We start from the raw sequence: 25032 nt of genomic DNA on the forward strand, positions 1-25032 counted from the left end.
CAATGTTTCAAATAATTTACAAATTTACTTTTAACCGCAAAATTTACAATGGATAAAGTTGGGTTTAACATTTGAAACATTTGAAACAGTGTAGGCTAATATGTTTAGAACTGCATTAACAACTGCATAAACAAAACAAAATATGTTTACCTTTATGAAGATACTCAAGACTGGACATACTGTATATACACTAAACTGATTAACCATAATTTCCATGTGTTCCAGATGTTTTTATACAACACCCCTTTTCAATAGTTAATATTTTATGATATTAAGTATTTCAGTGAGGCTTCTGAAGGTTTTTCAAACTCAAAGCAAGTTTCAGGGATTTGTGGTACAGTAGTAGGCTATCTATATTGATAAGAAGAAAATCAGGTTATAAAGGGACAAGGTTTTGCTTGGTTCAGCATCACCGTCAGAAAAAGACAAGCAGATTTGTTATCATAAGTGTATGACAGTCACACAGCTGGTGTTCAACGAGTCGTTTAATTCAACAGTAGTTTTTCAATACAAAAAGAAACAGGTTGCAGTGCAAGTGAAGCAGAATTGAGCTGAACACACCAGTGTTCATTTTCTACAATAGAGTTTAGGCCTCTATAAAGACCTCTCAACAACAACAGACAGCACTTTGACTAAGAATCTTAATATCAACATTGTTTGCTGAGCAGAAAATAGTTTGTTACTTCACAGCACACTTCTAAATGAAGGTTTACTGTGGTTTGAAGATTGTGATTTGAGCTAGTCTAAATAACAGATGTTCCTCTATTAGGAACTGCAATGGTACCAGCAAAATGCAGCTTATTTACTTAATCGAAAAGAGACTTTGAAAGACATTTCAATAGTATTTCTAATTAGAGTGTATTATAAACCAAAATTAACAATCAGCTCTTCATCAAACTTCATAGTGGCAGTTAAGCGTTTATCTGATAAGTATTTTTTACATACCGACATGAGACCTCCCAGTCCATAAATCATAGTCAATGATAAAGTGAAGGCCATTTTCCAGTTCAGCATATATTCAACTCCATTTCCTAGTGCAATCCACTGCAGAGAAGATGATTGATGATCATCTCGGCTTGGTCCCAGTGCATTTCATCCCACAGAACCATAGCTAAAACTGGTTCATTATACCAGTCAGCCTAATTAAGGTCCGAAGTCCACTGATCAGATCAACAGAGTGACCGTCACAGTCTGAAAACTTTCTGGTCAATATCGATTCAATTAGTAATTGTCCTTCATGTTTTGCACTGAAAAGAATTGGTTTGTAAAATTAAAAAAAATTACAAAATTAATTAACTTCTAGACCTTCTTGTTTTTAGTTGGTCAAACACCTTAAAGGACACCTGTTGACTTATAGAAGTCTTGTAAAACATTTGACAGTTTCATGATAAGAATTAAAACAGAACTGATTTAGTTCTTAAAATAATAAAATAAAAGGTGTTTCTGCTGTTCACTACTGAAAAGACCAGCATTATCATATGAAGGGACGCCAGTTTGAATTTTAGAGAAATTTAGCACTACATCACTTGCTCACCAATGGATCCTCAGCAGTGAATGGGTGCCGTCAGAATGAGAGTTCAAACTGCTGATAACAACATCATCATCAAGTCATAAGTCCAAAGTAATGGATACATTGCTTAAACACATTTGTTTGGAACGGTTTCAATTAATTTATTTTTTTGCTTTCTTGAGCTGTGCATATTACTCTCCTGATTCAGACGAGATGATTTTCCTGGAGAAAGCAACATTAGGAACCAAATTTTAGCTGGAAGCAACATTTTGAAGATGAAAATATTATAATTATTAATTTGTTTCTCAGAAACAAGATGTTAGTTGATGCACTGGACTGATGTGGATAATTGTGATGTTTTTATCTGCTGTTTGAACTCTCATTCTGACGGCACCCATTCACCACAGAGGATCCACTGGTAAGCATGTGATGTGATGTAAATTTCTAAAATCTGTTCTGATGAATTAATAAACTCATCTACATTTTGGATGGCCTGAGGAGTATTAGATTTTCAGCCAAATTTAATTTTTGGGAGAACTTGGATTAACCTTGTCATCTAGTTTCTTTAGAAAGATCATGTTGGTTACCTTGCCAGACCAGCACTAACCTGCATAAGCAAACCTGGAGTGGTTAATTTAATTGGTTTATTTTAAGTAAAACTATTGGTCTAGTCATATGTTTCATTGGTGTATTAAGGCTTTGAAACACTCCAAATAAAGAAAATTGAAAAGAAGAAGTGAAGACACACATCTCTTCATACGTGTGTTTGTTTGGACAGTTGCTGTGTGCCAGCAGGCAGTAAAGATGTTTGCAGGTGTGTGATGTGGGAAGTCGTAGCCACTTTCTCCCAGACAGCATGAGACAGTCGCCATAGCAACCCCACCTTTTATGCTGAGCTCATTAAAAGCAAGGCTTTGACCTCTTCTAAATACAAGCTGGACCTGTCACCCTCAACTAAGGGAAAGCAATGATTTATTGGTATAAAACCATTCACTGGTGTGCAGGTTTTAATTAAAATGATTGTGAGGTGTATTTCTTAAATGTTAAACAGAACCTTTTCCTCAACTAAAGTGGTGGTTTTACCATGCAAAGAATTAAGAGAAGAGATTGTCTCCGAATGGTCATATGCTCGGGTGAAATAAAAAGACAAAAATAAACAAAAACAAACAACAACAACAAATAAATAAATAAATCAAACAATGAGTATAAATGCCCCATGAATAAGTGCTTTCATCGCTTGTCATCTCTGATTCTGACCAAGGTTAAAATTCTTTAATAATAATAATAATAAAGTTTAATTTCCTGTTCTGGGCACTTCCTGTATTTACATTATTTTATGGTTACCTTTCCAAAATGGGTTTGGGATTCATTTCAACTTTCTAATCGCTGCTTTAAAAAGGTTGCTGGATGACTTTCAGAGAGTAGTGTTTGCCCTCTAGACATTTAAAGCTTAATAACAACATTTGTCATCACATACTAAAAGCAAAAACGTACAAATTATTTGGCAGAAGTCTGGCAGTATTAGTCATTCAGAGAAAAAAATAAATTATTATAATAATGAAATATGCCATTTTCCCTCACGTTACACTTGTTTAGCTATAAACAATCTAGTTAAAAAGTTTTCAACATGAAACTGACAATGAATCAAAAATCATTTCTGGAACCAAACAAATAAACAACAAAAAAAAGTGTAGATTTTTTTTTTTTTTCAGACACTGTTCGTCTGACGAGGGGCCCTCAAAGCCGAATATGTCTCCAAAGTTCAGCTGGTTTCGTTCCAGAGGTCAGAACGTGAAGGCGTAGACGACGCCCACCACTATGATGTTCCCGATGGTGGCGGTGATGGCGATCCACAGCCAGATGGCGTCCCGGGACATGGGCTGCTGCTCCTCCTGTTGGTTGTGAGCTGCCAGAGCGGCGGCGTGGACGCTAGCAGAGGAGTTGAAGAGAGAGTGATCCGTGCTGTAGTCATCGTGAGGCGAAGAGTCCATGAAGACTCCTGTCATCACGGGGATCTGATGATGGAGAAGAGAAGAAGTCAGACGGATGATCATGCAACCGAATGATTCCCTCTTCTACATCAGTAACACTCTGATGTGCATCCTGGTCTGGTTTTATAGACATCTGACAAGAGTCTCACTGAAATCACTGCTGGGCACAATTACAGCTCGAGATACAAGCGAGAAGTGCACTTAGACCGCTTTATCCTTAGCCTGCACTCTTAATAATAAAAGATCCAAATGGGGTTCTTACAGCAATGCCATAGAATAACCATGAACCATGCAATGGACCTATACATTCTGTTTTGATTTATTGATTTATTTCCATTTAGATTTATTGCAAATAATAATATTACATTAATATGACACACACACACACACACAAAATACTTAGTAATATGACAACAAAAGTTTACTTTTAATTTATTTTAGATTTTGTTCAGAAAAAGGACATACTGTACCTCAAATGGGTACAGTAAGTGCACTGACTTGCTTTACTGATATAGATGATAAACCATTATATTACTGAAAATATACTACTGATAAAGTATACACATTAAATGATTTGTAGGCTGCTTTGAATTTCTGTCAAATTAATAAAAGTAAGTGCATTTTTTAAAGAATTTAAGAAAAAAAAAAAGATCACACTTTCAGTTATTGTTTATAATTTAATTTGTTTGCCGTGTGTCTGACTACCGAATGTAACTAAAACTCTTCATAAATCTACATAATTAGTTTTTAATCATGTGGGGGAAAATTTGTAATTACAAAGTATTTTAATTTAATTTGAATAGTTTTTAACCTGAAAACTTTCAAATCAAAAGAAGGTATTTTTTGTATTTTTTTTTTACAGGTAAAATATGATTAATTAATTTACTTTCACTGTTAATTTATTCAACTACTACTATGTCTACGGCTATGACTACTTTAATTATTATTATTATTATTATTAATACATTGCTTGACAAGTGACAATGTAACTTGAAATCTTTCAAAAGCAAGAAATATACCAAATTATCTGCCTATGGCTATAAAAGCATCCCTGTGGCTTTCTATTTCTTTGTATGGAAGATTTGAGCCATAAACCTTGTTTTGAAATACTGTTTTATATTTCCAACCTGTGTTAATAAATCAAATAGGAGTATTCATTGAAAATTATTCACAGTAAAAAATACAAATAAAAAAACTTTGTCCTTGGCCCTTAAAAATTGTCCTTTTTAGTAATTCACAAAGCAGAGCAGACCTTGCATAACCTTCACAACAAAGTGTCTAACGGATTGCATGTTGACGATTAAAGTGAGAACATGTACGGGGGTGAATAACAATTCTGGCTATTCCAGAGACGTGTCTGATCTGTTTCAGGGCTGATCAAAACCTGCATGGGCCAGTAAAGAGTCTGACAGCCTCCACTGAGTCGAGATGAAAAGGCTCCCGCCACCAGGGTAAAAATATCACAAAGAACCCAGTGATGGCCAATTCATCTCCTCTCTATTCAGTCTGACATGCACACCTGTCTATGCTGTGGTTTGAGGTGTTACAACCTTACAAGCTGCAAACTTCACACATACAAAGACAGATCCTTGTTCTGTTTCACTATAGAAACTACTGACAGAAGAGAACAAGGAAGGATTGAGGCAGAGACTCTGGGAATAAAGAAGGATGACAAACTTAACTGTGAATGAGTGGCTACCAGTGACCCGTCCTGAGTGTGTATATATTTACATGCTGTATATATAGTGACATTTCAGTCATGGCTGGACACTTTTTAATCTGTACATTACATATACAAACCATTTTCAGAAAGCACAAACTGCTCTTGTAAAAAAAAAAAAAAAAAAAATACTTTTACTGAAGTATATTTTAGAAGAAAACAACAAGCAGGACATAATTCTACTTAAATATTTCACATTTAAAGGTACAGTACAACCAAAAATAAAAATGTACTCATCCTCAGAGTAAGGCCATCCAAGTTGTAGATGAGTTTGTTTCCTCATCCGAACAGATTTGAAGAAATTTTGTATTACATCACTTGCTCACCAATGGATCCTCTGTAGTGAATGGGTGCCGTCAAAATGAGACTCCAAACAGTTGATAAAAATGTCACAATAATCCATAAGTAATCCACACCTTAACTTTAAACCCTTCCTTCTATAGCCAATTGAATCTTTATGATGAATTTGTTTCTTACAAATGTCACTTTTCAAGATATTAGTTGATGTGAAGTGTGGATCGTTTGTGATGTTTTTATCAGTTGTTTGGACTCTTATTCTGACGGCACCCATTCACCACAGATGATCCACTGGTAAGCAAGGGATGTATTGCTAAATTTCTGTTGCTAAAAATCTGTTCTGATGAAGAAACAAACTCATCTACATTTTGGATGGTTTGAGGGTGAGTAAATGTTCATTTCTGGTTGTTTCATTTTTGGTTGATCTGTTGTCCCTTTAATTCACTGTGTTACTTGCCATTACTTGTGAAGTTTACTAGCAATTTCTAAGTTTCTAAGTTAGTTGTTGTTTGTTTTCTGTGCCATACTACCACAAAAATGTGTAACATTCTATATGACAATTTATTTTAAATTTTAATACATATTATATTGAATAAACAATCAATAACTATGTATGTCATGCTGCTCTGCATTTTTTATATAAGCAATGTTTTCCATTTTGCTAAAGGCAACAGCACACTTGAACAGCTGAATTATGGTCAAACTGCCAAGCTTACATAAAGACCAAGGAAGCAGAGCAGAATGCTAGTTTTTTTTTTTTTTTCATATGACTTAAAATCAGAACTATTTTGAGATGTTAAGCTGATTTATGACTCAGAGGTCAGTGATTGGCTGATCAGTGAAGTCCGTGTAAAACAGAGGCAACGGAGCAGCAATCGATACAGCACTGCACCTGCTGCTCCTCTTCACGGAGAGAACAACTCCATCAATCTTTAAAGAGAAAAAACCTTCTCCCATCCTTTTGAAACATAAAAACAGACATATAAATAACAGAACTATTCAATAAATCAGCACAAAACCTTTTCCACCTCAACCCCAATGTTATAAATTTCACACTCTTAGAAAAGGACATTGTCTGAGTGCAGATTTTTCTCAACAGTCCTCTTTGCAACACAGGCTGATATTTAAGTGTTGATCCACCTAGTTTGTTCAATCAGAGAAGCTTTATCTGATTTGTGAACAAACGGTTATTTTGATTTTAATTGTTTCAATGAATCAATTGATCCAGTGCACAACAGCCTGAATGTTTCGCTAATGAATCAGACTGATTCATCTCACAAATCTTACTTAAATCTTTTACAATCTTAAAAGACTGTCAGTGAATAAGAACTTAATTTTTTTTTTTTTTTTACAATTCTCCTTCACAATGACTAAGAAATACAATTTTACAAAAGTAATATATGAATTGGACACCATATATCATGAATCAAACACTGATCCCTATTAACTCTAAACCAAAGGGAGCACTCCACTGTCAAATGAAGCTGTTCTTTTGCATTTTTTTCCCCTCTTAAATCAATCACATTCAAAGGTTCTCAATATTCTCGTCTAACGGTTTTTAACTTTTAATGACAGTCATGGATTTTACATCTTAAAAAATAAAATACAAATTGATAAAAATTGCTATGTGAATATCAACCTTTAAGACTTTTATACAATGCAACTGTCACATGAACTCAGTATCTGTTCATGGCACAGGCAATGGTTGAAATGAGTTGCCTGGAGCTTAATACCATTCAGAGAGCTGCATTAACTCTTAATGATTCCCATGCTTCCTGATGCCTCTCCTCTGAGCTCAATATGAAGGATTCAAAGGACAACTGCTAAGAGCCCAAAGGCTCACAGTAGCAAATAGACACTATGGGACACCTAATAAAAATGAAATAACGAATGCAAACAAATGCACACATACTTAAACAGTAAAATATCTGTAGCTGCCCAAGCTTTCTTATGCAATCTACTTAGTCACATGGACCAAAAATAAACCACTACTATCCTGTCCTGATATTTTCAATCTCTGCCAAGTTTCTCCAACCTAAACATTCCAATCAGCTCTCTTACTTTTTGTAGGAGAACAAGAACGTAGAGGGAGAGCTTAATGTGTCAGTGTTAGAAAAAATTAAATTAAAATAAATAAATAAATAAATAAATTCTACTATGCATGTTGGTGAATTTCCGATGTAAAATCAAAAAAAAAAAAAATATTAAAAAAGACATAGCCGTGCGAGTAACTAATATTTATCATAAGCATTGCCTTCATCGAACAAACAAATGAATGACCAGCTTGGACTATTACAAATAATATTACAAAATGTTAACATTAAAATATTCTGAATATTCTGAATATACATAATTTAGAACAAAATAAAAATCAATAATCATCAAAAATAGAATATGTGTATTATTTACTATTTGCTTCTATTTTACATTATTTACATAATTATATTGTCAAAATGTATTTATTCAGATTGTTTAGAATCAGCAAAAATCCGTTCAATGTAAAAAAGTTACATGGTCACTGTGTATTTACACATTCACACATTTTGTACAATTACAGTAATGACCTGTTACTGTAACGGTTTCGGTTTCCTGGTATTTTAGTTTGTATTTACTTCCTTTGTCATGCGTTTAGCCTCTGTTTTCTGTGGATTTCTTTTCTTCTTTTTTCTTTGTCCTCAAGTTATTTTAATAGCTGCAAATAGGAGTTTATTCCTTTATAATAAATCATCCAAATGGAAGAATAGCCATTAGCTTGTTATTGGACAATGGGGATCCAAATAAACAAACAAATAAAATGGATGGAAATTTCATTTGCAATTAATATATAAATCTTATTCAGTCCTAAATATGTTGGCAAGATGTATTTCTGGACCATATCTTCATGGAGACTTCATATTACGATAGCTGTATGTGTGTGTGTATGCATGCTTTCTTAAAAATTTTCCTCATCATCGTTTGTCATTGTTCAATGTCTGAAGGACAATTTAAAACTTGGCTTACCACACTCTCCCTTAATTGTGTAACATATCTATTTCAAATTTCCCAGATTATTCTCAATTTTTGAATAATGTTAGATATGATAATACCAACGCATACACACCACGCTATACCGATAGAGGTTTATTGTACCGAGAACGGACCATTGTCAGTGTGATGAAGCTTCGATCTTCCAGATGCGTGTTATCGCTGTGCTCCTTGTACAGCAGGCCTCACAGCTATTTTTGCCCTCCTTCCATTCACATGTCACAACTTTAAGACAAAATCCTCTTTTGCTATTCATAGCCGCACAGCTCTTTGTTCTTGATTCCAGTTTTGGAAAATCTCCTTCAGCAACTTCTTTATGAATCTCTGCTTTATTATTAGTTAAGGTAGTTCACTGGCACTTTGGCCTTCAAGGCACCCACAAATTAAAGAAAGGGCGAGAGAATGAATCCTAGTCTAGGAGGAGGATATAGGGTTCAGGAAAACATTTGACTTTATAAACCTCTAGACCCACAGGACAATAGCCGATTTATTTATTTATTTATTTTTTTTATGTGTCGTAGTTTTGAATTCACTCACTATGGTAATATATATCGTCTGCAGTGCTTTTGCCTGCCAGTCACTATCCAGTTGAATTGCAAACTGCTGGCAGTGTGAGATTTGATTAAGAGTGGCAATCCATCACTACCGATGACTGATTGCCATAGTGATTTATTCTTTCAAATAAACTTTGAATGAAAGTTCAGAATGATGAAGCACCTTTCTGGATGTTTCCTTTAAGCTTATGATTGGATACATAAGATATCCTCTACCAAAGGCATGACATGTGCATCTGCTGTCAATTAAACTTTAGAAATGATATACAAACCCCTGACAGAAACTTAGTGCAACTGTCTGTGAAACTCCTTTGTGTTCCGGTGATTTACAGCGATAGATGGCACTTAGCTTTATTGAAGCATTGTTGTTGTAGTTATTTGCTAAGACAAAACTGTTAGAACATTTTGACAAACTAACATAAAACTAATTTACTTTAAACAAATCATGTGTCTGTAACCAAACCTTAAAACCGAGGTTTTCTATTGTACTTTTTTGTATAAATTACAGAATTTTCCAATGTATCCAGTTTTTACATATTCTGTTTAATATTATTCAGTGAACTGATCATTCAAAGTAATTGCAACTACCAAAAACATAACATTTATATAATATAATAGCTGTGCTACACTACTAGTATATTCTGAATTATAAAAATAAACTAATATTCCTTAATTGAACAAATTGTAATAGTGAAAAAGAAGCACAATTTCAATCTATTTCCTCTGTTTGTACATGCTCAACACTGCAACTTTAGTTATTGTAAAAAAAAAAAAAAAAAAAAAACACTTTTACACTTTACAATAAGGTAAATCTAGTTAGTTATTTGGAGAGTATACGTTTTAACTACAAACCAACATTTGGTCCCCAACTATACATTATAGCTTATGCTAATTTTGCTGTCTTTATTATTACCCATTCTGTTGCAGATTTTTAAAATGCTAAATTGATTCAAATACATTTGTAATACATTTGAATGCTTGTCTACTTAATTGTCATGTTCATTTAATGTTTATCAACAGAAAATAAAACTTTTAAATTATATTTAGACACGTATCTAGCGTGGTTAGTTTTATTATTTCACATATACTTAACTTTTTAAGAGTTAAGTAAGTTCAGGAAAAGGAAATTGTGGGTATTGATTTAACATTTTAATTCTGTCTTTATGACAAAGACTGGTGCCTTTCCCACTCTATTACTCTTGTGTCTCATCCTATAAATCATACAGAAAAACAGACTCTAATTTAGCCTTATGCTACTGTAGTGGCATATGCTAAAAACTGTTTTACATTATGTGGCAAGACACAACACCGGTCTCATCTATCCAAGCCAAGGGCTGCACTCTCTTATTAAAGCTCTTCTTCCACAGAATAACAATTACTCTTCATATTACAGAGAGAGGATTGCAAAAAAAAAACAAAACAAAAAACAAAACCCTTTACCAATTTCTAGAAGACCTAGTGTTGGTTTGGACTGATCTCATATTTAGCTAATAGGTTTTTTAGACATGATGTCATTGCTGTGGCATGAAATGCTGTTGGAAGGCAGGAAGTGATTTTTCTATGCTAAATATTTATGTTTTGCGCTGTTTATGGAGGCTAAAATCAGTCAAACCCGAGAAACCACAAGGAGCTTTTATCGCATATGGAAATGTTGCTGTTCATAAGTGGGGGGAAGGCAAGAAACTGACTGAAAAACTTAGGGAAAAGTGGCTTGTAAACCTGCGTCTGCCGAGTCGGATAATGCATGTTTGTGAAAATGGTTAATATCTATGATTAACAACTCTCATGCATTCAGCCACACGACACGATGTAAATAAGATATTATATGTGGACTTTAGATTGATTATGACGCAAAATTGTGAGTTTGCGATAAATTGAAGTGCGTGACAGCTTTCTAGTGATTATATGGAAGCATTATTTGGTCGCTTTCTCTGCTATAATCAGTTCAGAATTTGAATAAAAGTTTTGTTTTGCATGCTGCTAACAGGACCAGGAGACACATACCCTGTAACTTACATGGAGCAAAGTTTCAGGAGTGACTTCTATCCTGCATCCCTCATATAAAATGCGAAATAGATTGTTTGCAATCAGGTTTAGTTGCTTAGCATACATCCACCGTCTTAATGGTAGGCAGGTATTTCAATTTAGATAAAAAATTGCTCCTCTTCATAACATTAGGATCACATCCAGCATGTGTTGTGAATTTCTGTTTATACCTTTCTCTTATAATAGTGTCTAAACCAGTACAGTTGGGACTCTCATCCATCCTGCTTTTCACTTCTATCAAAATTTCGCGCTTCAGAATCACGTGATTGCAAACAAGCTATTCTACTATGTAAATGAATGCTCTGAATCTTAATGTAACATTTAATAGAAAAGACATTCTGCAGAGATGTTAATATATTCCAGTTGACAATACTCATATCTATTACAATAATCCACTTGAGATTGAGAATAGAGTTGTTGAAGAGGAAATGAAGTGTGACCACTTGACTTTCTGTGAACTTAAGCATCACAATTAAATTAGGAAATTAAACAAGATCAAAAACAGAAAAAATAACCTCAGTCATTCAGCCGTGCTGAGATAACACGAATTGATGTTGACTAATGAGTTTCTGCATGCTAAAAATAACATCTTTTCAGAGGCCTCTGTGTCGCGAAAAGATAAAGGCATTTGCCACAAGTATCTCCTAGACACTGCATGAAGATAGAAAATGAGAAAAGCAAAGCTAAAGGTACAACTAAAAAGCTAAGTGATATTTATTAGAAAGATTAAATTAGCAAAGACCATCCGAATCTTATTTAGCATAACCAACGTGTGTTTGGAATATTTAATCTTTTGACCTCACATAAAAATGTGATGTATCCCAAATACTTCCTGTTGAAAACATGAGATTCCTCCAGCTCGAATTCAAATGCATTCATAACTGTGACAGCTTACATAAGCGTATTACCTCATGTAGGAATGCTGCTCACGAAACTCAAGATGGGAGAAAAATACCTTATGTGAGCCATCAGCTTGTGCCTTTGAGAGAAGGAATCCTCTGAATAGAGCAAATGAATTAGTGTGCAGTGAACTACACAGCATTATCTACATTGAAGTGCCATTTCCATTCATAGCAGGGATGAACAAGCTTCCGGCCCCCATCCCACTCCCTTCATCATGCTTATGGGCACACTTTTGCCCATGGCATCACTGTCCTCAGTTAGCAGGGAATGCCACTCGGGTCCCTGAGGAGGAGGTTCCAGATTGGTGATGTGGCATTTGTTCAGCTGGCTGAAACGCTAAGAACTTCCCCTTCAGCAGGTTGTGAACTTGTTTTGGTTCGCAATTTTAGTTGTCACAGACTGCACTTTTTAAATAACCTGAATTAACCTTAATTAAAAGATTATCACTGTCTTCTGTAGTAATTTCGCCTAAACAGTAAAACTACTACTACTTTAATGTAATTCTGCTCCTGGATGGCAAATGTCCAGCAGAGTTTAGCTTCAACCAGCGCCAACAGACTTGCCTTTTTTTTTCTAGTGAATCTGAAGACCTTCAATAGCTGGTCCAGGTGTTTGATCGGGGTCGATGTGAAACTCAACAGGGCAGGGAGTGTTTACACAACAGCATTTCAAACAAAAAAACAGAAGATATATCATCCATTTTGGCTGTTATTTTACATGACACCGTGTTTTGGGGGCCTGACAATGCAAATGTTTGAAAATGGGTTACACAGATTTTGAAAGCAATATTGTTATCATCTCTGTGTGAACTATGAAAACACAAATTTGAGAAAATTGTGAAGACATCTGCATGTGTAATTGCCTATGTGTGCAGGTGCATAGAGTTGCCAACTACTATCTAATAATACAGTTTTTTTTGTAGTTTTCATGAATCTGCATGACTTCTTTGCCGTTTGTACGTGAAACTTTTCAAATATGCAAAGGAAAAACCCTTCTTTTTTAAGTACAAATGTTGTTGTGCAAATGTACCCTCAGTGGCCTCCAGGAACAGGTTTGGACACCATGCTATAGACTATGAAAACAACAGTTCCCTTTCAAGAGTACTTAGAACTGCGTCCTCTAGGGGTTGTTATGGGGAAACACCTCATTGTGGCCCGCGTCTGAAGCATACATTAAAAAAAACAACAACAACATGTTGGCCGGCGACAGCTCATGACGTCACTACCGGTGCGACTGTAGTTATCATATTCTTTGTCTTCACTGACTGTTTTCTTTGAAGCATACATCATTTAGGAGTGCATGTTTCTCACCAGAGGCTTTGCTCTGATACCTGCAGTTCACACAGCTCACATGCTGTGGGGGTGTGTGGTGAAGAGCAAGCTCTCGAGGGAATTGGATGCGCTCTGCTGTGCTCATTGTGATACATTCACGCAACTACTAAGGGGTATGTGAGTATTTCACCATTTACCCAAGTTTGTAGACAGTGTTTGCGTGAGTGCATTCTTGCATGAATACTGATGCATTCGTGGCAGCAATTTTATTCACGCTTGATTTATTAGGTAATCTAGCAGTTGGGCGGAGCGTGTTTAGCTCCCATCCCATGCATGCTGTGCGTTGCGGGGTGGTGAGAACATGGAAAGGACCTGACAGGAAATTTCTCCCTATTAGTAATTTCCTTTTGTTTATATAGGAAATGTATAGTGTGGACCTCTCTGCAGTGTTTGACAGATGGTTTATATAATGTTATTCTCAGACAACCACATAATGCTACACTCCAGCTTAAAAAAAAATTCGTCCAGCGTCCACAGATTCCAGCAAACTAGTTAAGCCAATGTCAAGGGATGCGTGAGCATGGTTATGAAAAGATGCTACTTGTTGAAGAGAAGCTGGCCTGCTATGTCTCCATGGGGGAGGCAAACTTCCTCCTTGCCATCTAAGCACTTTACTTCTCGCTTAAATGACAGGGCATACCCAGCAGCAGCATGTCAGGCTGTTGCTTCATTGCACACAATGGCGGTGCTTCAGGCGTATCAGGTTGATCTGCTGAAAGACCTGGTTATAGGCAGGGGCCTTTAGGTACAGTAGCTAAGTTGTGCCGCACCACAGATCCTGCTCTCTGTGGTACTATTCGGGCTACCTCTGCTATGGCAGGTCAATGGCGGCTATGGTGGTAATGAAGAGTCATCTGTGGGTGAACCTGGCATATGTTGGGAAGAAAGAGAGCAGCTTTCTTCTCGATGCTCCGGTGTCACCTTTCGAACTTTTCAAAGCTCTGTTTAGACAGTGGTTGAGAAATTTAGGGAGGCGATGGGACGCTCAGTGGCCTTCTCTTCCTCCGTTCCATGAAGGTCCAGTTCTGAGCCCATACAAACCCAGGATACCTGGCTCATCTTGATTTGAGGATCAGAAATGGGCACAGAAGGCTGGTGTCAGGGCTTGCACTCCTCCACCGCCTGCAGGTAGGCGTGGGAGAAATCGCAGGTCAAAGGGAGGTAGGCAAGATAAGAGATGTGATCCATACAACGCGTTAGTGTTTTCATCTAGATTAGAGTGATACTTGAATATCTACTCATTTTACTCAGGGGGTTAACATTTGCTTTTATCTTCCCCTTCCTAATTCCCCTGTAACCACCATCTCTCCTGACCGAGGTTAGGCAGGAACTTTCTGCATCAGTCTCCTATGCTGGTTGCTGTGTGTATTCTATATGCAGGTTTCTTTGCAGTGTTTTCCGAGACCTGTGTGTTTCTGTTCTTTTCTAGGGTAGGTCCTCAGTGAGCATCCCCCCTCTGCTGGATTCAGAAACCGGATGCTCGACTTGCAGTGATTACCTTACTTGTTGATGCACAGTAAGACTTTCTAAAATCCTATATGGTAAGGGTTACGCGTTGATAGCCTGCTTCCCTTTCTCTGACTTGGCTTAAACTGGATTCCTCGCTCCCGGGCTGTTCTCTTGGTAATATTTAGCCGTTCTCCCATTTATCAAAGGGTTGCCTATGAGCATACCACTCATTTTCTGAATTCGGGGTTCTCCTCTCACATAAGAGTTAACATCTCTGTTTTCACAGAGCACCTGTAACCAGCAGCATCAGGTGAACTTGGCCCTTCATTTGCCTCCCTCATGCGCTGATTTTTTTGGCTAAGTGCAGTACACTTACTTTTTGATTTCTAATGATCATGCTGTAGGTTGAGCCCCTCTCTCGTTTGAGAGCTGGGTGTGTTGCTCCCTCTGCTAGGTATTTTATTGCTAACCAATCCACCAATGCACAATTTTCATCTACAGGCTGCTCTTTCTGAGTGCCACGAGAGACCCTTAGAATGGTATTGCTAAAATACATGTTAGGGTAAGTGTGCATGAGTAGTCTTTGTACATTATTTCTAAAACCCACACTGTGGTAAGTTTGCACGCTAGTACTTTGTGGTCTTTCTGAAACCCTGTATGGTGAGGGCTATGCGCAGCAGCTTTGTGCCTTTTCTTGGGTTGGTTAAAGCCCCGGTTCCACCTTGAGCAGCACTCATCCTATGTACCCTATAGATACTTACTTTAACAGGTTGTTGCTACTGGGGATCTGTTGAAGCAGTTCCTTCAGCAAGCTCAAGGAGAGCAAGGAGTAGCCACTGTGTGACAGGCCAAGACTTGGCATGATGCTAGGCTCTTGGTCATATCCCCTCAAAGGAATTTATTCCTGATTCCAAGACTTGAGCTCTACCCCAGGGCCAAGGAGTATGGGACTTACAGGTACATTTTTGGGGTATGTAGCCTAGGCCTTTGGTAAGTGATAATGTCACAGACAGCCATCTAATGTCCCAGGAGCAACTCTCTTAAAGCTTTGGTTATTCTGGTATCCACTCCACTCAGCATGGTGGCATGGCTATACCATTCCCTATAGTGACCCCTAGAGGACACAGTTCAAAATTCCCGTGAAAGGAACGTCTCAGGTTACTTAAATGACCATGGTTCCCTGAGTAGAGATCGAGACACTGTATCCTCTAGTTTTCTTGCCATGCTTCGGACAAAGGCTCAGACGAAGAAGTGGATGATGTTTTCTCTCTGCGCCTATTTATACTATAATCGCACCAGTAGTGATGTCATTAGCTGTCACCGGCCAACATGTTGTTGGTGTTTTTTGAATGTATGCTTCCAACTCAGGAAAACATAGTTACATAAGTAACCGGAGACATTAAGTTTGGTTAAATTGGAAATACAACAACAAATATGGCCACTGTTTTACAACTGTTTCATTCTGTTTCATTCATATATATATATATATTCTTATTATTTTTGTTACAGCTTTTGTTCACCTTTTTTTGCTATATGGTAGTTTGCCCATTTGAATTTGCAGTTTTGGCAGGTTTCACATAACTGTAGTTAAGATAAAGAATTCAAAAGAGCAAGTGAACCAATTCACTTAAACAATAGGTGATATATTGAGCATGAGAACTAACAGACAAAAAATATCCATCAATGTCAAAGATGCTTTTAAAAATGCAAATGCAATGATTAACGAGATGGCTGAATATAACAAAAAGTGTCAAGAGCCAGGTAAAAAAATCTAAAGCATTTATTATTGCTGTAGAGTATTGCTAGTACAGATTTGTCCCAAAGGAGAACTGCCCACAAACCTTTAGTGTACATTAGGGATTCACGCACTGTCAGAGTCTACAGTTAGACCCAAGGCTAGATCTCAGCAAAGCCATCACGCAAATGGGTAAAGAGTCAAAAAGCAGCCACGAGTCAGTGGGGAAATAAAATAAGCCAATATGCACGTGTTGAGGTTCAAAGACTGAAGAAGAGGTGCACAGGCACAATGATGTTTTTTTCCACACTCGCAATGCTGGAATGGATTCAGAAGCCACTGAATGCTGAGTGTATACAATAACATTAAAAAAAATTACACTCTGTCACAGTCCGTAAAAAAAAAAAAAATCAGGATGTTGCACAGGAGTGTTTTTGCAGGCAGATCGGGGCGATTTCTTCAATAGTCCAAAACAGGGCGACACACCACCAAAGTGCAAAAGGGTGGGATTTTGCTTTATCAAATTCAACCACAGCTGTCACTGTCCTAGACAGTTTGTTCCGCCTCTGGATATATAGTCAAATCAGCATCAGTCATGTTCTGTGTAGTACTTTCCAAACACCACCCCCCCCACCATTTTTTTTCTTCGAACAGCAGAGTCAGAGAATGTCTTACTATAGGGAGATGAAAGGGTCTGTATTACTTACTATTGGAGAAAGCGTAATGGTCAACTTGAATCACGTGTGCCTTAATAACCAACCACATTACAGCCTTTACATCGTTCACTGCGGGAACCTTTTCATAGTACCAGAACTAACTGTAAAACAACCAAAAGCCAGAACTGGGTACGGTTTTAGTACCGGACTGCCTTTTTCAAGAACCAAATAAACTCCTACTATGGAGCACAGTCTAACCAGCACAACTGGTACTGTCCGTGACGTAAGTATACATTGATTGGCCAGACCTGTTCAAAAACACCCTCACCCGCCATGATTTAAAACGCTGTGTAAACATACTTTAAACACTGAGTCAACTTATTCTGCAGGTATGATAAACAGCGATAATTGTTGGAGATTTCTTCTTTCCATTCTTTCAATCAGTTTAAGCTTTAGGTCGACATTCCATTTAAATTATTGTGAAACCTGTGAGACGCAACAAAAAACCCAGCTCCAATCACAGTGTCCTCCATCCTCTTGTTGTTAACGTTGTCCTTTGTTAACGTTGTCGAATACTACGCACAAATGACATCACTGTCAACCTGCTTGTACACACTGTTGGTGCGTGTAATGATATAAACTTCATATTCATCGGGAAGAAGGAGGCGGAAACCGGCGCACAATCAAAACATAATTTTAATATTCAAAAATAAATACAAAACGGCGCGTCAGCCCCTCACGGCGACTGACGCGCACAAATAAAAAGTAAACACATAAACTAATGTCCCAGGCCTGGTCCTCTCTCGTCCTTCACTATAGTCGCTCCAGTTTTATATCCTTCCATCTCCTACGTGGGACTCGATACTGGCGGTGGGGCGCAGGTGTAGCTCATCTCCAATCACTACACCTGGCCTCACTCCTCTCTCCCACGCCTCTCGGCCCTGCCCCACTCGCCACATACCCCCATCGCCCCTCGCAGGCCGGGGGGTACCCTCGAGACTGCGCTCTACTCCCGACACTCCTCCGCCGCCCAGTGGACGGCGACGGCTCCTCCGGTTTTGGGCAGCGGCAGGAGTCCCCCGTTCCCTGCCCTGTAAACATACGCCCCTGGCGAACGGCGCCGACTCCTCCACTCCCTCACGGACGGCAGCCGCCCCTCCATATCGTGGGCGGCCGGCAGCGAGCTCGCCCGTCCCCGGCAACTCGCTCCAGCCCACCGCCTCGAGCGTCCATGGCGGCACATACTTCGCCAGCTCGAGGGCACCGCGAATTCACCACAGCGGCGAGGGATCTTCAGCAGCGCGTCCCTCCTTCTCCCGGGCTTCGGCACCACTGTAACGATATTAAAACTCCATATACATCGGGAAGAAGGAGGCGGGAACCGGCGCACAATCAAAACATAATTTTAATATTTAAAAATAAATACAAAACGGCGCGTCAGCCCCTCACGGCGACTGACGCGCACAAATAAAAAGTAAACACATAAACTAATGTCCCAGGCCTGGTCCTCTCTCGTCCTTCACTATAGTCGCTCCAGTTTTATATCCTTCCATCTCCTACGTGGGACTCGATACTGGCGGTGGGGCGCAGGTGTAGCTCATCTCCAATCACTACACCTGGCCTCACTCCTCGTTCCCACGCCTCTCGGCCCCGCCCCACTCGCCACAGTGCGAATACAACCCTTTAATGGTACTTGGATATAGTTCACACAAAATCGACCCAGTTCTTTAGTGCTGTAACGAATTTCGCGTTTGGTAAATGCGATTCGCGTTAATCGCATTTACCATGTTTACTATGGTAAAGTTTATGGCTAGCTTGCATAGTCTTTTGCATCACTTATAAATATTTCTGCCTTGTATGGTGATTATAATCCACATCAGATCAAGTTATTTCAAACACTCGCTGCTGACTGAAAGTGAGTTTTGAGCTCAACTTATTTAAAAAGTCTTTAGTGCTGGTGTTGCAGCTGTTAGATTTATGAAATGATCCATGGTGCTGACGCTCTCCAGACGCAGCAAAATTTTGTTCATAACCACTCCTCTAGCCCCAGCTGGCCCACTTTGGCCTAAGGTTTTTGTAGGGTCAGAAAACCCAGGCATCTGGCCCAGAGGAAGCACCGACGAGGCACTCTGGACCTCTGGTCTCCTGTCCCACGTTCTGCCAAAGCAGAAGCGTTAGCATTAGCCATTACACTTTTTTTGGCTAAAGGTTGCAGGCTTGCCTTGTAGTGGTTTTGGAAGGGTATGCAATGCAACCTCTATGTGTTCTGGTAGGGCTAGGACTTAAGTGCTTTCGTCATTATATAACCTTAACTTGTGCAGTGATTGGTGGGAACAAACATACCTCTGTTAAATATCTTTAAGCTGAAGTCAACTTTGTGGCCTGAATAAAGCAAACCAGTATCTTACTGTACCAGTAAAGTTGTGATGCTTGATGATTGTAATGGAGGTAAAGACGATTACAATGACATACAGGAATTGTACAATATTATAGACACTCGCAGGTCCACTAAAATTAGCGTTTTTTTTTTTTTGCAAAAGCACATTTCAGTATGTTTGCATATAATTATTTTGTGCTTTGCTCTGTTTAATAATTCTTAATGGACCTGTGTATATCTATATACAAACAGGTTAAGGTGACTGGTATAGTGATCTGTTGGCATCTCTGTGTGGTCCTTTTTGATACTGCAGCTCGACTTGTAGTTATAGAGAATGCTCTGAACAAATGTGCCATTTATGTTTTCATACCATTTTTGCTGTTGCACTGTATACATAAATTGTGAATTATTAAAATAAAAAAATGTTTTAATTTATCTTAAATTATTGCAGAAAAGAAAGTTTTGTGAGAATTGTCCTCAAAATTAACTTGGTAAAACAATTATCTCTATTTAAAATGTTTAAAGTCTTTATATTTTTCATTTTGTTATACTAGGATAAATCATATTGAGATGCCTGCTAAAATTGTTGCTCAGGGCACTCTACCTAGAAAATTTTCCACTAACATCACTGAGGCAAATGGTGTATTTATTGTATTTCCAGATTAGCTGACCTGTGATAACCAGCCAACCTTTTACTGTGTTTAAGTATTCTAGTCATCTTATGAGTTTAGCATGCCCCACTTGGTCAATGCCATCCACAGAGGACAGGAGGGAGGATCCCAGAATGTGAACTCGACTGGTGAGCGACACCTTCCACGACTTCGAAATCTCATCATTCACCTCAGGGAAAAAGGGACCAGGCATCTGGGGGGTGTCTGTTCAGCCACGCTCCAACTGGATGAACCATTTGTCCAGACGGCTTCTGGCCATTCGGCAGGAGGTGCCCACTCTATACCAAGCTCATCAACCACCTTGGAGTATATGATGGAGGTCATCATACTGCCGTGAGGTGCAGTGTAATCCAACAGGCTTTGGACCATTCTTCCTTCACAGACGTTGCCACCAAAATGGCATCATCCTCAGAGCACTCCATAACACCACATCTTGTGTCTCAGGAGAGGGGCAAAGAACAGTGATCATGAAGCACACTGGAAGGGGACCTGTTGCAAGGGGGTGAGAAGCATGTGGGCACTGATCCGACGCAAGCTTGTAATCTTACCCTGACAGATCCACATCAGAAGCTCGCGGCACTTTCCTCCTTGGCTCGAAAGAGGCTGCAATGGAAGAGCACGGCAGGTCTAGTTGGGTGAGTTCATTGCCTTGGATGATAGCCACATGGAGCCTGAGAGTCCGGAGGCTCATATCTCCGCAGTAGGGGAGTTGGACCACCTAAGTGCCACCTCTGCGTGGGCGTGACCCAGGCAGAAGACACACGACTCATGGCCAATAGAAGTTTCGATTGGCTCTGCACAGGAGAAGTTCCAGTGGGGTTCCACTCGTGCAGTGGATTCAACAATGTTGAAATTGGTCGGGTTCATGTCTTTTGGTCATGGTTCACATGTCTACTGAAACGAAAGACCCGTATGAAAATTTCCGGTACAAGTATGTGCACTGTTAGACCCCACATAGGAGATTCAACATGCGATTGAGTTCAATAGTACCATGATAAGCATTAAGCATAATTAAGTTTTGACAACAATAGCGTATACAGTCTATTCCATTTGACAGCATGGACACAGGTGGACAACACATGTGCTCTTGAAAGCTGACTAACATTTGCTCTATTTCTCTCCAGAAGTTATGACCAAAAAAAAAAAAAAAAAAAAAAAAAAAAAAAAATAAAAAAAAAATAAAAAAAAAATATATATATATATATATATATATATATATATATATATATATATATATATATATCATTGAAACTAGTTAAAAAATGTCAATATACTAGTTCAAATTAAATGTTGATTTTCTCAAATAGTTTGCTGTTGTTCCATTGGCTCCATTTCTTTTTTACCTGTGAAACATTGGGTTCTTTGTAATTATTTGTGAAATTTGCATTAATAATAGTAAATCCATGATGCCTTAAAATGCTACTTCTAAAGCATTCGTGAAAGCCTGTTTTGAACATTTAATTCAATTAATTTTCTATCAGTTCATTCATTATCAGTACTATAAGTAGTTGCATAACTTTTTTGTAACACCACTGATATCATTTAGCTCGTTCCCAAAAAATAGGGTCACCGTTCCACACCATTTGAGCAAAATGGAGCAAATCAATTAAATCCTGAGAGACGAGGCTATATGAGATTAATGAGGGAAGTTGGACAATTAATAGAAATCTCGCCAGCAATCAGGGCCGTGGTGAGAAACCACTGCCATCTTTTAGCATCTGTCAAAACACATAAAGCCAAAGATTCATTTGCATCAAGGGCACAAATGAGGGATGAAACCGAACTAAAAAATATTTTAGCCTTGAACTGCCACTTATTATGAGTTGGCTCAACTCTACAACTCTCCACTGAGAGTCACAAGCATATAGAAACTAAGAACTCAGTCCAGTTTGCCTGTTTTGAAATAGATCAGACTTGGCATCAGAAATCAGTCAAACCAAAACATACCTATTGGACCAGACTTTATGAGGGTAATGTCTATTCTAAGGGAGCAACACTGTTCTGGCAGGCAAATTTGAACCCTGGCTTGGCTCTAAGTTAGTTCAGCCATTAATATTAAAGCTTCTGCCTCCTGGCTGTCAGGAGAAATGACACTGAGAGAAGACAACACTAATGGAGAGATCACTCTTTGATGGCCTGTAACCTATCTCTGTCTGGCCTTGGATCAAATCCATATGCAGCACAATCTAGTCTGTGATACAAACCTAAAGTTATTTTTATAGCTCATCCAGTAAGAGGGGAAGGTTGTTTAGTTTCACCCCTGGCGGATGTTGCAATGATGTTGTTCACTTCGCTTTGCTACATCCATTTAAATGGCTCTGTCAGTGCAATTTTCTGATGTCGCTCCAAGCGGAACTTGTCTTGTTCGTCTGCCTACAAGAAAATCCCCATCCGAAACATTTTGGCTTATAAAAGAGCAATTTTTTATCGAACTCCAGAAAGTTGTTGCTATAGGTTGGAATTAAGATTTTCCTTTTCAGTAAGTTTCTTCTGCTGCAGAGCTGAAACAATTTATACTTTAGATTTTATTTGTATTTTATTTTTTTTTCTCTGCCAAGAGAAACACGAGGAAATGAACATTACTATAACACCTGAGCACTGCTGTTCTCTCCCATTAGCCCCTCCACCAATAATTGCTCTACAGCTCATTACAAAGGCTGCAGTTGCTCCTATCATTTCTTAATCTTTATTACTCTCTGAATCATGCACGCTGCATACACATTCCAACGGTCTAATAAATGCAATAATTTGTGACTATATTTAAGAGAACTGCATATAAATTTGTGTAGGACTGATTTAATTGCAGTGAATTGAGGCTGGTTGTAAAGCGTGTGGATGAAATAATAAACAAAGTATCTTTTGTACGCTATAATTACATATACGTAATTACTAGTCAACATTTTTGGGGGAATTTTTATCCAAAAAGCTATGTGTGTGTGTGTGTGTATATATATATATATATATATATATATATATATATATATGTGTGTGTGTGTGTGTGTGTGTGTGTGTATATATATATATATATATATATATATATAATTTTTTTTTAGGGTGACTAAGAATACTGTCTTTGGCATTTGGCTTATCATGAACTCCACAGGTTTGTTAAAAACTGGTGATATACAGTATGTTCCCCAGCATGATTTGAGAAAGTGCCATGCAACCTTTTGTACAAAGCAGCTTGTGCACAAATGTAGCCTATACACACGTATTTGATAAGTGACATAAAATTGTGCAGAATGTGCATCCTAAAATCCTAAAACTTATTATTTTATGTAGCCTATAAGCATGATTTTGATTCCAGTATTCTGAATGTCGTCTGTATAGTTTTGGACCCCACGGTTTATATACAGTAGTATATATCTAAATTAGTTTTGCTGAATTGATTAAGCTGACATTTGTACATTCTGACTTCAACAAACAGTTCCACGTGAAGTTCAGAACGACTCTATCACTTCATGCACATCTGTATCTATAGCTCGAGACAAAAGCGGGAAATGTCTTACCTGCGCGGCCATAAACGACAGATCCATGATGATTTGTTTATCAGAACAATATCTAAAGCTCCAGGATGGTCGGGTAAGCTAGCTTTCCGTGTCGTCTCTGTCCACCCACCGGGGTAACCTATTTACATCTAAATGACATCGTGTTCAGCTCCAGCCTCCAGATACATGAATCCTCAACATCTGATGTGCGTCTGCGATCATTTAGAGACGGATCAACAGCGAGACGAGAATGAGACAGACCCGAGGAGACGAAACAAGAGCAGAGAGAAAGAGAGAGAGGGGGAGAGTGCTTGTCTTATTCATATTCATTTATTTCGGTGACGTCTCGAAACCATTAGACAAGCTTTTGTAGATGCGCCACATTTATAAGCTCGAAATATTTAGTAAAAATCGCTCTTTTGAAGTCAGCTATGTCAGATTTATCGACACTACAAATATGTTATATATATAGAGAAAGACAAAAAAAAAACACACATAAAAAATTCATGATAATTTGTTTTTATTTATGGATCTGCTGGAGATTTATACATTCCAAATCAACGTAGACGTTGTTGTTTTTTTAGCATATCACTGAAACACATTATCTAGCATCAAGTGGCTAAACGAAACAGTTAACAATATGATCATAGTTTGAGATAAAGGAAACGATGCTTGGAGAAGGGTAAACGTAGGCTTGCTGTTTATGATGGAGTGCTCAGGAACGAGACTTGAATAATATGAAGCCAAATGCACTAAAACCTTTTATAATTAATAAGGGAGCCAGAATGTGACAAATATTTAATGATTCTGGATTCATTATGTTACGAACAACAGGCTGCCATGAAATAAAATGTCGAAACCTGCAAAAGGTTTGCAAATAATCAGCAAGGGGCGAGATATTGCTGCTGTTATGAGTTATTAATCTGGCATCAATGTCAGCTGATGTTGGCACCTTCTAACTACTGCAGAACATGGAGTTATGGAACACACACACACTTGAGATCATCTGCCACCGTGCTCAGTTTCTGCTTCTCTTAGACCTTCACTGACAGTAAACAAAGGCAATATGGATTCAAGCTCAAAATACATCTATCTTTTTGTAAACAAATTCTTTTTTCAACTATAATCTCAATCTAACCTGTGTTAGGAAGTTGAGATGTCACATAAATAAACAGCTCCTGAATCAAGATTCTAGTCGCAAACACTTTTGACAAGCTGATGGTGTGCAATACTTGAGACATGTATCCACAAAGTGTTAATGGAAGATTATTATTGAACTG

General features: G+C 38.1%; 1 protein-coding gene across 1 annotated transcript; it reads right to left on the bottom strand.

Moving 5' to 3' along the window:
• Window positions 1-467: 467 nt before the first annotated feature.
• Window positions 468-24043, bottom strand: LOC127938121 (uncharacterized protein C14orf132-like). The gene is made up of 2 exons (XM_052534545.1): window positions 23774-24043; window positions 468-3525 (listed from the first exon to the last, which is right to left on the bottom strand). Exons 1-2 carry the CDS (start codon window positions 23798-23800, stop codon window positions 3295-3297), a joined length of 258 nt encoding a protein of 85 aa, XP_052390505.1. The 5' UTR covers window positions 23801-24043; the 3' UTR covers window positions 468-3294.
• Between the last annotated feature and the right edge of the window lie 989 nt (window positions 24044-25032).

The sequence above is a fragment of the Carassius gibelio genome, chromosome A20 (assembly GCF_023724105.1).
Source record: "Carassius gibelio isolate Cgi1373 ecotype wild population from Czech Republic chromosome A20, carGib1.2-hapl.c, whole genome shotgun sequence".
Classification (NCBI taxonomy): domain Eukaryota; kingdom Metazoa; phylum Chordata; class Actinopteri; order Cypriniformes; family Cyprinidae; genus Carassius; species Carassius gibelio.